The sequence below is a fragment of the Colletotrichum spaethianum genome, assembly GCF_022836535.1.
Source record: "Colletotrichum spaethianum MAFF 239500 DNA, contig06, whole genome shotgun sequence".
NCBI lineage: Eukaryota > Fungi > Ascomycota > Sordariomycetes > Glomerellales > Glomerellaceae > Colletotrichum > Colletotrichum spaethianum.
The window spans coordinates 853,170-868,406 of NW_026054776.1; the positions used below are offsets into that span (position 1 = coordinate 853,170).

At 56.2% G+C, this 15,237-nt stretch overlaps 4 protein-coding genes across 4 annotated transcripts; all 4 read right to left on the reverse strand.

Annotated features, from left to right (window-relative positions):
* Positions 1-16: 16 nt before the first annotated feature.
* ColSpa_03258 (uncharacterized protein) lies at positions 17-1,231 on the reverse strand (the record flags this gene model as incomplete). The annotated part of the gene is made up of 1 exon (XM_049269470.1): positions 17-1,231. One exon carries the CDS (start codon positions 1,229-1,231, stop codon positions 17-19), a length of 1,215 nt encoding a protein of 404 aa, XP_049125427.1.
* A 1,900-nt stretch (positions 1,232-3,131) lies between these two features.
* On the reverse strand, positions 3,132-4,865 carry ColSpa_03259 (vacuolar calcium ion transporter; the record flags this gene model as incomplete). The annotated part of the gene is made up of 3 exons (XM_049269471.1): positions 3,132-3,683; positions 4,570-4,647; positions 4,827-4,865. The coding sequence occupies 3 exons, from the start codon at positions 4,863-4,865 to the stop codon at positions 3,132-3,134; spliced, it is 669 nt and encodes a 222-aa protein (XP_049125428.1).
* Positions 4,866-5,442: 577 nt separating this feature from the next.
* Positions 5,443-6,159, reverse strand: ColSpa_03260 (vacuolar calcium ion transporter; the record flags this gene model as incomplete). The annotated part of the gene is made up of 1 exon (XM_049269472.1): positions 5,443-6,159. The coding sequence occupies one exon, from the start codon at positions 6,157-6,159 to the stop codon at positions 5,443-5,445; it is 717 nt and encodes a 238-aa protein (XP_049125429.1).
* Positions 6,160-10,705: 4,546 nt separating this feature from the next.
* Positions 10,706-13,648, reverse strand: ColSpa_03261 (serine/threonine-protein kinase ksp1; the record flags this gene model as incomplete). Its single annotated transcript, XM_049269473.1, has 3 exons — positions 10,706-12,664; positions 12,714-13,307; positions 13,367-13,648. The coding sequence occupies 3 exons, from the start codon at positions 13,646-13,648 to the stop codon at positions 10,706-10,708; spliced, it is 2,835 nt and encodes a 944-aa protein (XP_049125430.1).
* Between the last annotated feature and the right edge of the window lie 1,589 nt (positions 13,649-15,237).

A 15,237-nucleotide genomic window follows, 5' to 3' on the forward strand; every position in this document is an offset into this window, starting at 1 on the left:
ACAGCCACCAATGTCTTCACGGCCTGTACTTCCACAAGTTCGGGTCAAAGATGATATCGTACTCATTCTTCTGGAATGTGCCAATGGCGCAGCTCAAGTCGTGGTATCCCTCGAGTCCAGTGACTGGTAGGTCCTGCTCGGCGTCACTCTCCTCGTGGAGGTTCCAGCTACCAACAAGTCTGCCGTCTCGGGTGAAGAAGATGTCGACGCTCATGCTGCCACCCTGGGCCGTGAAGGACATGCCAATACCGAGCGTCTCGCCGGGGCGAAAGGGGTCCGTAAAAGTCTTGCCGCCCCACCTGTCATTGATGTACTTGTGTCCATCATCACCGTGGACTGCGAGACTGCCGCGGTGCCATCCTGGAAGTCGGAAATTGGGGTAGGGAAGTGCGGTAAAGCCAAGGGCGAGGTCGACTTCTCTCGCCGAACCGCGGACCTTGACTTCGTAGTAGATTTTGAAGGGACGGCCCGTGGCGTGAGGGGAGTGCGTCTTGACCGAGTAGAGAGGCGGGAACCCGATGATGGTGCTATCCGGGGCGTTTCTCTGTGTAGCGACCTCCCACTTGCCCGAAACCGGCTGGCTCATTGTTCCGCGGAACCCTTGAGGCTGGAGCAGCCATATTCTGTGAGTGCGCAGGGCTTCCAAGGCGGTGGGGTCCAGGTCGATGGGCTGGACGAGAGGGTACTGGCTGACCCACGCCTCACCCGCCTCGGCTTCCTGTTCCGTAGAGTTGTTCGCGGGCGAACGATCAAAACCGCTGAAGAAGGCGGGCGGCGGCGGGAAGAGAGTCGTGTCTGGAACCGCAGCCTCCCAGTCGTGCTTTGGCTTCGAATCCGATGGCGGCGGACCCGGTGGAGGAGCCGTGTAGTCATTGTGAGCAGGGGGAGGGCCTGGCGGCGATGCAAAATCGCTCTGCTGGTGAGAGGGAGGAGGTCCTGGCGGCGGAGCGTATCCTCCATGTGCCGGGGGAGGGCCGGGAGGAGGCGCGAAGTCGTCACTCCGACCCGGTGGCGGGCCGCTCGGAGATGCATATGACTGACTGGGGGGCGGGCCGGAGGGAGGGCCATAGTTACCAGCCGAACTCTGACCCGGAGGTGGACCAGCCGGCGGCGCGTACTGAGGTTGCTGATTGCTGCTCATCTTACTGTCCTGCTGCTGGTCTGAGGGAGGTCGTTGCGCGGGACGTGGGGCAGGACTATCATCCTTGTCGGCCTTGCTGCCGAAACACATCTTGAGAAGAAGAAAAGGTTTGAGGCTCTCGGAAGAGATTTATGCAGTTCGTCTAGTGTCAGAAGTGGCTAACGAGTCGCGGAACGCTGGGTCGGAATCAATGCTGTGGGGGTGGACGCCTTGACGTCAAAATAGAGCTCGAGCTTGAGGACGCAGCTTTAGGATCCGAAACGCTTGGAATTAAGGCGACTAGGGGTGGCCAAATGGGCGAGATACTGAGGGGGGGAAAAGTCGAAGTCGTTCAGCGTCGCAAATGATGATGGGGTGCAGCGATGATACAGTTTAGGGGCGACTGAGGCGTCATATGAAGAAGCGAGGGTGGCTGTGTCGTATAGGTTGGTGCTGAGTGATTCAAGGCAGACACTAACTAGACTGGACCGGTCATGAGGGAACGATTGTGAAGCTGTCCGCAATAGGTAAGATGCCCCGCTTTTTGCTCAGCTTGGAGGTTGGCTGCCCCGCAGAGCAATGCAGCTCCCCACAGCAACAGGAAATGTACGAAGGTACGACATGCAAGCAGCTTTGGTGCTTCAGCATTTGTGCTGTTTTCTGGTTGTCATGCTGCAAGGTGAATGTGCGAGTATCTCGCCAAGGTCGCTGAAGGCAACCAGTGTTATCACCCTTGAAACTCGTTTGGGGAAGGAATTGTGTAACCAACGGCTATGCTAATCCCTCGCGTCCAGGACAAAGACACCAGCCACCGCCACTGCTTCGGGGAGGCCGCCCACCGGATCGCCTACCCTGAACATCACCGGCTAAACCGGGCGGGAACTGGTGGGGAGGTCGGCGCAGCTAACGTTTAAGCTTACCGGGTGGGCCAAAATCTCCAACATCAATCTCACCGAGAAGCACCGCGTGAAAGCTCCTCAAAGGTCTCGGTTAATCAGGCCTCGGTAGTTGTAATCCGCTGCTCGAGTCTGACTGGTACCCAATGGACATCCTACATGGCCTGGTGGGAAGGCAACTTGACTTCACCGAACAGACAGTATGAATAGTCCCGATCGATTCCTGCCGCGAGAGTGATCCCAATGGTCGCCACGCTGATCGCCCATCCGGGCAATGCTGGGCACACTGGTCCCGACCAGCCTAAACTCCCGCCCAGCGAGTCCACGGCTGGGCCAGGTTCCAGTACAGTACAGAACCTTCCAGACGCTGAAGCCAGACCGCGAAACAGTCGCTCGCACATGCCCCCGGGACGGCTCGACCGTTCGCGCGCGGTCAAACGGCCAGAGAGGAAGGGCACAACTTGCCATCACTCTTGCGAACACTACTTCGAAGATTGACCGCTTACGTGTCAGGCAAAACGATCAAACTACATGAGCATATCCATCCAGTTACGGTTGGCGCTAGGCCGTTTCGATGACGTGAGGATGGAAATTCCTGACTATGCTGACGCAACAACTTTTAGCAAAAGACCTCGCCAAAAGATGCTATTAGAGGGCCCTGCTCACGAACCGTATGGGGTTTAGAAAGCGCCGATACGCTCATAAATGTAGATTTCGCAATAGTACCAGTATTGCTAGACAGACGACTGAGCTGTCGAGACAAATATGATGGTCACAGGTAGTGTGGGAGTTTGCACTTTTGATGGAGAAAAGTAAATGTATATTCGGCATTGAATGGACTATGGTCGCTGTGAAACGAAAAATTGCCACTATCGTTACTGCCGTTGCAAAGCTTGGCAGAATTGCTGCAAACTTTTGTGAAGAATAAGAACCCCCCAAACCTAAACCGTCCCCTGTTCAAAAGAGCCGTCCGACACGTGGATGCCGAGACAGCCAAGTAGAAGTGAAAAGAGTCATGAAGCTTCGTAAGTTGCCCTTCACCAACAACCACTTCCCCATAAACCACACAACCGGCTCAATCAGAGAGCCAAAACACCTAACCATATCCTACAGGCTTAAGCGCCCATGGAGCTGGCCTCGTTCGAGTTGGGATAGAAGAAGGCCACCACGGCGATGATGATGTAGGTCGCGCACAATAACGCACCCTCGAGGTAGTTACTCCTTCCGTCGAGAACCAAGAAGTTGACGATGAAGGTCGAGACGAAGAGACAGACGGTCTCGAAGAGGGTGAAGTACAGTGACATGTCACGGTCCAGGGCCCAGCCGATGATGACGACGATTGGGGTGATGAAGAGGGCGATTTGGATGGAGCTGCCGACAGCGACACCAATGGCGAGATCCATCTTGTTCTTCATGGCGACAGTGACGGCCGTAACGTGCTCAGCAGCGTTGCCGACAATGGGGAGGATGATGAGACCGATGAAGATCTCGCCGAGAGGGCTGGTCTCAACGACCTCGTTGATGGAGCCGACAAGGAACTCGGCACAGACGGCAACGAGGGCGGTGGAGAAGAGCAGTAGGAGAATGGCGGCAGTGCGGGACAGGTGATCGTTGTCAACGACCTTGTCATTGACGCCGAGGCCGATGTTGACCGTGGCCACGGGGATCTGTGCCGGAAACATACCACCGGGGGCGCGAACGTTACCGCCATACTGGTTGAGGCGGTCGGGCAGGGAGTTGGTGCGACGGATGCCGAAGCGGACGCGGGGAACCGGTCCGGCAGAGGGGGCGAGGGCCATGGATGGGGAATCGGAGCCCGCGGTGAAGACAGCCGGGGCGAAGTTCTTGATAGATAAACCGCGAAGGCCGGATGCGGGTCTGGCGCGGGAGCTGGGGCGAGGGGTGTCGGTAGCTTCAGCTTTAGGTGCGACACCCTGGTTTGCAAAGTCAAAACGCAGGGGTTCACCAGTCTGAAGAGGGGTTTCGGCCTGTCCGCTGATAATGGGCTCGTGATCGTCGGTGTCGACGAGGCCGCCGCGAGAGCTCTTCTTCGACTTCTTGTGGTACTTGTGGTGACGTTTTCGATGCTTGCGATGCTTGCGAGACTTCTCCTCCACAACCTCGTCACTGCCGCCCGAATTGAAGCAGGGGATGGCGGGGCGGCTATCGGACCCCTCGGAGCCGTGAGAGGTGCCAACGGAAGGGGTACGGGTTCTAGGGAGGCCGTCTGTGTTGACGGAGGCCACACTGGACTTGCGCCTTCTACCAGCGCGCATTACCTTTCTCATTGTCTTGCGGACGGTGCCGCCAGAGCTGCCCGAGCTGTCCGAATCCATGTCTGAATCCGAGCTGTCTTCGGAACTCGATGAGTCGAAGAAGCCAATGGCCGGACCTGGTGCGGACTCGGCGTCCACAATGTGCTGTGGAGTGGACTCATACATGTAGGCATGAGACTTGAGCTGGAAGAGCAGGTACAAGATGTACACCAGGAGGAGGATCTATTTATGATGAGCATAGAACTTGTGATAAACCGTCTCGAGGTGAACTGCTCACCACACTGGTACCGCGGCTAATCTTCAGCGTCTGGTCTTCGGCCTTGAAAGTGTTCTGGAAAGAAGCGTGGAATGCCGTCTGCAACCTTGTTAGCGCCTGCAAAGATTCAGTCGGCGGACGAGGCGCATACGGGCAAAACCAAGCTGATGACGCTCAAGCTGAGCAGACAAGCACTCATCTGGGTGACGGTGCTGTTGTAAATCTAACGTCCCTCGTCAGTACGAAATTGCAAGCAACGTCAAGATTCATGGACTAACCTGCTCACGGAAGCGCAGGCCACCGAGGAAAAAGGACATGCCCAAAATGAGCAGTAGGTTGGCCAAGATGGACCCGAGGAGGGAAGCCTGAACGATGCGGATTTCATTCTGTTTAGGAGATTAGCGGAGGGTGCCTTGTCAACCGAGAGTTGGGGGAACTAACCTTGACAAGCGCGATGCTGTATAGTTACAAAAAGATGTCCATGTCAGTCATACCGAAACGAATTATTACTCTTGAAAAAAACAACTTAGGCAATGAAGATAGGACAACGATAGGAAGGAAACATCTGCACGATTTGGGACTCGATTGATGGGATAGTGTCTTTTTTCTTGGTGAATCGACTTCTCTCGTCTTTCTCGTCTTTCTCACCCGCAGAGGGGCAGTAGTAACATACATGCTAGATTGCAGAAATAAGCATTAGCCAAGACTGCGCCAAGAGATTTGAGGGCTGAGGATTCGAAGCCAAGATGCAGGGTGCGACACGGCCAAGACAGTTGCCAAGGCGGGCCACGCCAGAATTTCCGCATCTTGCCCCTCCTCAACAGAGCTCCCCCAACGCCATCCTTGTGGTAGGATTGACAAAGGGGAAAGTCAAGACGGGTGAGCGGTAGAGACTTACAAGATAATCAACTCAACGGCATTGCCGAAGGTCACGTTCAGGAGGGCGCCGATGGTATCGCCGAGCTTGCTGGCGACGGACTCGGTGGCGTGGCTGAGCAGGCCGGCGAGGGGGATGATGGCGATGGCGTTCATGGCGAAGACGATGCCCGGGTTGAGGTGGAGGGCCTCGACGACGATGCCAATGGGCACGAAGACGAGGAGCACGTTGACCCAGCTGTGGAACAGGATCATCTTGCACGTGAGGTAGAAGCGGGTGAAGACGGGTATCTTTGGCTTCTGATCGGAGGGTTTGTTACTGGTCTCCCGGGAGGAGACGGCGCCGTCGCCTACGAGAGGCCCCTGCCGCGAAGCCTCCTTCGATGCGGCAACATCCTCGAAGGTGCGGGGGCTGGTTTTGTCGGTGATGCCGTCCGGGTAGCCGAGAGACGAGCCGGCGACGGCGATGTGATGGGGAGAGACACCGCTGGCGGCGCCATGATTTCTGCTGGCGGTGGAAGCCGTGGTGTAGGTTGTTGCGTTGTTACCTCGCTGGGCCGCGAGGAAGGAGGACGACTTGCTGGACAAGTTGCGGGGGAGGTCGGTGATTATGTCTGTCGGTCTACCTGCGTCGTCGGATCGATTCGAGGGGCTGCGAGGGGCGCCATGCGCGGATCCGGGTGCACCAGAGCGTACGCTGTCTATATTGGGGGGATCAGGGGAGGCTTTCTTCATCGAAATAGATAACCGGACACTCGTGTCTCGGTGGGAGGGCGATGGACGGGGGGTTCTCTTTGGTTGAGGGGGGAGAGATAGTGTGTTTGTTGTTGTTGTTGTTGTTGTTGTTGTTGTTGAGAGGTAAAACTGGGTTGAAGACTAGCTTCGGGGAGGAGAGTAAGAAGTGCGGTCTACAAGGGGAAAGAGAAAGAAGGCCAAAAGGAATTGTGGTCGGACGCGACGAAGATGAGGGATGCTTTAAAGGCTCGACTAAGCCATGGGATAGAGGGCAAGTAGGCAGGTACTTTGGAGAGGGAGACATGGGTGGGCATAAGGTAAAGGCAACGTCGCAGACCACGGACCGGGGGAGGCAGGACGACGTACGCGCACGAGTCTGCTGCACACCTTATCCTAACCTTGCAGCGGTAGGCTTCCCCGTTCCCGCCGTCCCAACACCTTCCCTGCCGACCGGCCACATACCGTACAGGTACACTGTACGTACCGGAGGCGGCGGCGGCGGCGAGGGAAAGAGGAGAGAGTAAGGCACATACCTACCTACCTACCTACCCTACACTACACTACACTACACCCCGAGAACGAGCGATAGAGAGACACAGAGAGATACGCAAAACAAGCTGGGGCCTGCGCCGCGACAAACAAGGCGGCAGGGAGTCCCTGTCGCCGCGCCTGGCATGCCCGGGAACCAATCGCTACCGTCGAAACGTCCTAGTGGATGAACCGCCGCCGGTCCCTGGCGAAGCTCAGTGCCAAATCCAGTAAGTGGCCGCTGGTCATGTGCCTCAGGCGGTTGATGGCTGCGCCCACAGTTTCTCCATCCCTTAGCCTCACTTCCTGACGGGTTCCACTCAGTGCGTCTGTCTCACTCTCTCCATTACCTACGGTATCTTCTTACCAAGTGATGGGGCCGCTGTTGTTTCCACGCTTCTCCTGTTTTTCCCTGAAAGCTGGAACAACCGATGATCAGCAATCAGCAATGCGGGCGGCATAATGGTGTCATTCGGTTGGACAAAGCGTAACACGCAAGTATGGAGCACACCGTACGTACTCGTACAGCTGTTCGTGGCGGGTTGGCCAAGCATTTCTCAGCGTTCTGGACCCGGGGGGGTTCACAAACAAGCCCACCAAGCTTTCGCCATGGAAACCGGTACGTACCTCTTCTCCTGTCTTGGTATCCTGCCCCGCGAGAGACGTCGACGGGCGCCATACTATACCGAGTACGACAAGGTCTGGATCTAATGCATGGTTGTACACATATGCTGCTGCCACTCGTCCCCCCCGTTCATCATCATCATCATCATCATCCTCCTCCTCCTCCTCCTCTTCATCATACACGATCCCCAACTCAGCAAATATGATATCACAGCTCATCAATCCGCTGCAAGGGAAGAGGCCTCTCCGCCCTCGGGATTTGCCCATTCAGTCTACCATATCGTCTGCCCCCCTCTCTCTCTTCCCCCCCTCGAGCCTCGACTGCCAAAGCGGCAACATCCTCAATGTCCTCCGTCTCGTCAATCGACCAACCCCTGCCTCAGAAGAGTCACTCACGGTGGATACGCGACCCAGACACTAATAAGCATTAACCTACACTGCAGGGGGAGACTGGCTTGACGGAAAGTGGGATGGGATTCCTTCCATTCTATGTAGGTACTGTACTCCCCGTGACCCCCCATTCATCCCTCCCTTCCCTCTGTGTGGTTTCCTCACAAACTCTCCCTCCACTCTGGTCGGACGTGGCACACGAGCAGAGCCTCAGGGAGCCACCACAAACAAATCGTGCATGTATACTTCGCCCCGTCCAAACATCGCTCTCGGGGCGCGGCCGAGACGAAGACGAGCCATCTTTCTTGCACCAGCCCGCGGTAACTCCATGCGTGCGAGAAGATGAACCTACGCCACATTGATGCCCACCGTCCCAAAAACTGGAAACCAGAACTGTTCGAAACTCATCTTCCTCCGAGAAAAAGGTCGATGGGCCGGAATAAGGTGCTTCGACCGGACGAGAGAACCAAGCGCAGCAGGCTCTTACACCAGCGCCCTACCCGCCCGAGCTTCTGAGCGCAGTGTGCCCCCCCCCCCCCCCCCCCCCCCCCCCCCCCCCCCCCCCCCCCTCCCGAAACCTTCCGGTCCATTGAGAAACAGAGAAAACGGCGAGCAACGGGTATATGCCCTCATCTTCCTTCCGACCCCAATCTCGCAACGTGCGCCAAGCATCGCCAAGGATGGCGAGTCCAGATGATGGGCGTAACGCAGCGAGAACAGAAATCTCGAAACAAGACCGGATTCCGAGAACCTTGCAACCTCTTCAGACAATGCCTTTGCCCGTTTTTTTTCTTTTTCGTTTCTGTTCTGCTCGTGAGAGGAAAACTGTAAGAAGCCTCGTCCAAGGCGAAAGCGAGCATCTCGTGGTATCGAAGAAGAATAAAAAGGGTCAATACTCACGAAGACATCGCAATCCACAATGGCATAGTCGGAAACTGCACTCCCCAGGGGCACGCTGCTTATCGGTCGGGGATCACCCTCGCACCCCCCGGCCTGACACCGCTGAAAATACCACACGTGTTGCGGGCATCTCTACGCGAAAACGATCCTCTTGCGCTGCAGCACGCTGTGCAGCAGAGTAGCATTCCGCCCGGCTATTCGCACCTTTTGCGAAGTCTCGACCTCCGCGGTGGGCGGAGGGGGTCGCGGAGACGGAGTCATGACCGCGCTGTCCCGTCCGCTGCAGTGTACGCTCAGGGCGCACGTGTGCACGGAACCACGACTCCAAACTACCAAGTCTCCCAAGCTTTCCCGGCCGAAGACAATGTTTCCCGCCTTGCTTTGGTTTCCTCCTCTCTCTCCTCTCCCCCCCTGAACACGGCAACACTCTATTCCATCCAACTTAATTCCCATCCGGCTAGTTTCGTTCCCCTTGCTTCTACAACCTAATTACAACTTCTGCAACGTCTGCGACTTCTGCGACTCGAAAGAAAATAAAATAGTAATCGAAAAAGCCGTCTGGGCACCCTTTCTGAGTGAGCCCTTGGGTTCGCGAGGTGGGGGGCCTCAGAAAGATGCATTGCTTGACAACCTCTTTCCAAAGTTCCCTCGAGTCTGTGAGTGGGCACCTTCAAAGATGCGTCACCCAAAACCACCACGGGACATGAATTGCAGGGATACGGGAATTCAAAGCTTCAACCTGCTCTGTCTCTGTCTCTGTCTGCTGGCCTCCATCAAACAAGCGCATTAGGTATGTAGACTACATTAGGTAGGTAGGTCATGCAAATCGCCAGATGCGCGCAGTACGTTCCTTGCATTATCAATCTACATGGCCTGGGCAAACAGTCAGAATACCTACCAATGGGGGATTCCCACAAACTTCCAAGCCGGTACGCGTGCCGGAAAGTGACGTCAAGCTCCATGGCGGCGCTCGCGATTCGCTTGCTCCCTGGTGCGGACTCGACTACGAATACCGCGCCACGCTCAGCCACAATACGAATACAAGGAGGGAGGGGGGGCGCGGGGCGCGGGGCGCAGGCGACGCAATGGCTTTCGGACGTGGCGGATGGAGTCCAGCAACAGAGAACCAAGGAAAAGAAAGAAAGAAAGAAAAAAAAGCATCCCGACTTTTGACGGATCGGTGTCCTCTTGGCCACCGCCAAGACATCCAGCGGGCCATCCCGTCATCAGCGCATTTGATCCGATCAGGGTCTCGGATGGGCACCTCTTTGGCTCCTCGCACTGCTTTCCTGTTTGCTGTCTTGGAGGAGGGAAATGATTACAACATGACTTCATTCTCATAGGGGCTGCTTCGCTGCCTTGCCGTTGGATACAGCTCATTATGTTTGATACCATTCACTACAATCCCTCACCAGCCAGTACGGCTGGCCGTCGCCTGCCTTCACTCTGTACACAATATGCTGCCTTACACGACGCGCTTCACAAGTCAAAAAGTCCGTTCTGATTCTGCTTCCTCGTCTTCTTCTTCTTCTTCTTCTTCCTCTTCTTCTTCTGTATCCTCAGTACGCCTTTGCCGCCGCCAGCAAGCAACCTGGGCCGCTGCTGTAATGCCATCAAATTAGAGGGGAAATGACAGGTTGAACCAACCACAAAAAGGCCTCGGTATGGGAGGCAAGAAAAACAACCAATCCGTCTGTACCAAAAATAATAATAAAAATTGAAAAAAACCCCCTTCCCATGAACCGTCGTCAACCGACGCAATAAAACCAACAAGCTTCCCTATTACGCGAAGAGAGAACCCACGAAAGAAACTCCTTCCACCATTCTAAGCCGGTTCGCCAACAATGCAGCAGGCGATTGAGACAACCATAAACATCTGACAATGATGCCAAGCGACCAGCCTGGTCTCCTCTTGGCTTGTATTCACACATTATAACCTCAAACCTCGCAATGAAAGAGGGCGGGTAAAAAAAGCATTGTGTCCGTTATCTCAGCGCTCAACTCGACGAGCGGGAGAGAGGCTCATCTGAGAAGACCGAGCACCGCACTACGGCCTCGGTCTCGAGATGACGGGTGGTGAGCAGTCAAAAGCATCGGGAGTGTCCTATCTCTCGTCGCCGCCCCTCGCTTTGCCGCGCCTCCGGAAGAAATCCATGACTCGTTTGGCGGCCCCGCTGCTGCCCTGGTGGCCGGCGTAGTCCGCGTCCGTGAATCTCTTAGTGTTCTTCTGCAAGACACCGGACCGGCCATTCCCACGGGAAGAGTTGAACTGTTGTTGTCGGTCATAGTCTTGGGACTCGGAAAACCCACCACCTTGGTACGGTGCGCTCGACTGCCTTCTCTGTTGTTGGACATTCTCGAACGACGATTCCGAACCGGTGTTGAGAACAGCACCCTGTTGCATGTAGCCCGGCACAGCGCTGGGTTGTCCAATTGGGCCCATGTGCTGCTGCTGCTGGTGGTGGCCTTGTTGCTGATTCTGCCAATCTTGGCGCTGGAGTTGCGGTGCCGAGTTGGACCCAGGAGGCTGTCTGTAACCCTGATCGTGGCCAACATCATAATCCCGAGACTGGTCTCGTTGATCCACGTATCGTCCATGCTCGTCAACCTCTGGGGGGTCTTGGATAGGCAGGTCGGGCTGAGACTGAGGCTCCGACGGCGGCCGATCGTAATCCCTGCCTATGCCGATGGCCCTCAACGAGAAAGACTGCGGGATCAATGAAAACCTTCTGTTTGGCTTTTCGTGGGAAGTCTGAGAACCGGCAATGCTGCCGCTTCTCTTCTTTCCGAAACTCCGGGAGAAGGATTGTCTTGACGTCCTCGAGTCTATCGAAGGGCGGGGCTGACCTTCAGCCGGCAAGTTGTTCGGCATGCTGACCGGAGGGTACTTACGGCTCTTGTCCGCGATCTGAGACTCGGGTCGTTTGTTGCGGTTCTTACCCCCGAAAATGGACCCGTTGCGACCCAGCAGAGAGCCGATAGTGTTGGAACGTTTGTGTCCATGACTCCTGCCGTCGCTCGACTGAGGCGGGGTCTGGGTCTGGCTTTGGCTCTGGGCGGCCTGCTGCTCTGGGGTAAATCCGGCAACCTGGGCAAACTTCGAGGGCACGCTGACACTGGGCCGCCCCATAGGCTGAGGCTCCTGGGAGCTGGGCTGTTGGATCCTTCCGTGAGCATTAGTGCCTGCGACGGCCGGGGGAATCGGTTGACCGTATGATGCACGGCTTCCAGCTCCCAGTCCCATAGAACCTGATGCCATCGAACCCCCCGTCTGAGGTCTGCCGGTCGCCGGCGCGCTTGGAGTCGAGGATGCAAACGCATTGTCGGATGTCGCACGGGTGTCGCGTGTGGGCCTGGAAGGTGGCGCCGCGGTGTTGCGATGGGAGCTTGGCGGGCGCGCGCTCTGCCGGCTAGCTCTGTACGAGTCTCGCGAGACGGGAGGGTCTCTGGGAAGAGGCTTCTCCTGAGATGTGTGGCCATCCGCGACCTCCACTGGGCCTTGACTGTTCGAGCGCGCTCGCGACTTGCTGACTGGCGGTGCGGCCTCTCCTCTTTGAGTTTGTGTCGTCGGGGCCACATACTCGACCTGCACGGTACGACGCTTGTTGTCCTTGTGCTGCTTCGCAATAGCGGCCGCCTCGGCATCCGTATCAATCTTGGCATGCTTGCTCGCAAGTCCTCCGACCGAAGTAGGGGCACTGGCTTTCGTCTTGGACGCCTCGCGAACCGATGCGCTACGTCCAATACCGGGTGCTTCCGCAAAGTCCTCTGAAGGTACGGTCGTGTGCTGGATCTCACTCGGCGTCGTGGTGCTACTAGTAATAAACTCCACGACATGAGCGTACTCGCTCAGCCAGCTGTGACGTGCCACCTCAAACAGATCCGCTCGTTTCCTAGGGTTGGGGACCAATATTCTCCGGAGGAGATCGCGTGCATGGGGAGTTACGTATTCGGGGAAGGTCAGGGGTGTGTTGACAATGTATTTGTACAGTAGGTTGATGTTGTCGCCCTCTGGGTTTGCCGGGTCATCGTCGAAAGGGAGGTAGCCAGCCAGCATAGCATACTGTTCCAATTAGTTTGCTGAAAACCGGTGCACGGAATGAGATACTCACCAGAATCACACCGCAGCTCCATACATCGACCTTGCGGCCGGTGTACAGGGAATCGCTGACAACAAGTTCTGGAGCAGCATAACAAGGACTGCCACAGCTAGTCTGCATCAGGTCGCCTTTCCTCGAGCCATTGGTCTTGATCCTGTCCAGACCCAGCTTCTTGACGAACTCGCGGTCGCCGAGATTCAGCTCCTCCTCTTCGGAAAGTTCTTCCTCAGCGTCAAATGTGTTGGCAAAGCCAAAGTCGGTAATGATGATGTTGCGGTTCCGGTCCAAAAGCAGGTTTTCCAACTTGAGATCCCTATGGACGATGCCCTTCTTGTGCAAGTAACCGACGCCGGAGACAAGCTGGGCAAAGAGTCTTCGCGCGGCGTTGTCCTTGAGATATCGGTGGTTCAAAATGTAGTCGAACAGTTCTCCTCCCGAAGCGTACTCGAGAATGATTCCAATATGCCTTTCGGTTTCGACCATTTCATGCAGGCGAACAATGTTGGGGTGGGAAATGCCTCGAAGGATAGCGATCTCACGGTAAATCTTGGCCAACCTAGAGGGGTTGTTGCCCACACTATCTCGCTTGATCAGCTTAATGGCGACCTGTTCCGGGTTTGTTAGCAAGAATTGCAGCAGAGGGGTTGGGCGGGTCGTCCACTTACTTGCACACCGCCATCATTCTTCCAACCAAGTTTGACTTTGCCAAACTCGCCCTCGCCAATCGTGTTGCCGAGGATGTAGTCGCCGAACCTGACAACCTTTTCGCGCTTCCCGGAGTGGTCTTGCCGGCTTCTGCCTCCTCGTCTGCCATCGTCGTGCTCAGACATGCCGATGGTCGGGGGTGGTGCGGCCTCATCGTGTGAAGACCCGACGTGAGTAGGTTGGGCCTCTGCTAGTCGCTCCTTTTCGCGAGCGACATCTACTTCGGGCTGAGAGACCACCATCCTGTTCAGAACCTCACTCGCTTCGCGTGAGGGCTGCTTGGGAGATGCAGTTGTCTGGGGTGGTGCATGTGATCGGACAGGAATCACGGTTGGCTGGCTTCCGGGTCGGTTACTAGTCGACCGGTGAGGCGAATCAGGTGCCATTTGCTGATGTGATCGTCTACTACGCGAGGCAGATCCGTCGTCTGAGTAAGTGTAGTCGGCGTTGCCGTTTGTGCCATCTGCTTGACCGCGTCGCGGTGAAGAAGTCGCCTTCTCGACAGCGTGATCGCGTCTTTTTGTGGTAGCGGTGGTCGTTGCACCCGAGTAGTTCGTCGAAGACGTTCGAGGGGGGGCGATTGGAGGCATGTTTTTGCGTTGTTCGGATGAAGAAGACTGGTAGTCTGGGGAGGAAGGCGCAATAGCGACGGGATTGGCGGGAGCAGCTCGGGACGTCATGGGCGAAACTAGATGCGGACTGTTTAAAGACGCGCCGGTTCTGCTTGGTCGACTCGAGGGGCGTTGTGACAATGCAGGAGAGGCAGAGTTGTTTTGCAGATTGGCATTGTACGCCTCGCGGGTCGGGGAGGGGTGGTTCGACGTGTAGTGGTGGCTGCTCGGTGAGGCGGCAGGTAAAGGCGGTGATGTTAAAACTGGTGATTGATGGGCAGGCTGCAAAGCGGCCGAGGACATGCTCTTGCGACACTGGAAACGCAAGCGCGCAGAAAATAGAGTTCCGACTGGGAGTCGCCCTAGTTTGGCGTGTTTTGTTTCGCGGATATCGCTAAGATATCGGTCTGCGATGTTGGTGCGTTTTTTTTGAGTAGGAGCCAAGGGAGGCTGGCTAGCTGGATTGCTGGCGGAGATTTGAGAAGCGAAGGAAGAATCCGTAAGCGATAGATTTCCCTTTTCTGCGAAGGAAAGTTGCTCGCTGGGCACCAAGTTTCAGGACGCAGGAATTATTGAGCTGCAGGAATTAATTCGTCCAGAATTGGGATGGGACGGACAAGCCCGATTGGAGGTATTATGGTCCTTGGGTAGGTCGTGTTGTCGACTGTCTGCTGTACCAATGAACTGGGCCAGTCTATCTCATGGTGCGGATGGAAGGGGTCGCTTGTGTTTGCTTCCCTGGCCAAGGGCTGCTGCGATTTGTTGTTTACTGTGGTATTGCAGCTTGACCCAAACGAAAGGTGTCGGCGACGATCGTCCTGGGGGTGGAGGGGATTCGAGTCAATGCTGCAGCGAAAAGACGCGACAAGGGGTGGTCGCGCAGCGCACGCACTCTGTTGTGAACGGCTGTGCGGCTAGTCGACGCAGCTTTGAACCTGTGCCCTCTTGTGTTTCTGCCTTGTCCTTGACACCGTCCGAAACCAAACGGGGTTGCAGACAGGAGGTAGAATAAGTGAGCGAGGGGAGGAAGAGAGAGAGAGAGAGAGAGAGAGAGTGTGTGTGTGTGTGTATGTGTGAGTAGAGGCGGCGGAAAGCTGTGTCGGTGAGGTGAACCCTGGTCAAAGGGAGGAGGCTGGCCGGAATCTGGCGGCAGGAGGCCGAGATGTTGTCAGGAGCCCCTTTGTCAGCCCAATTGAGGACGTCCGGCCTGGGTCATGTAG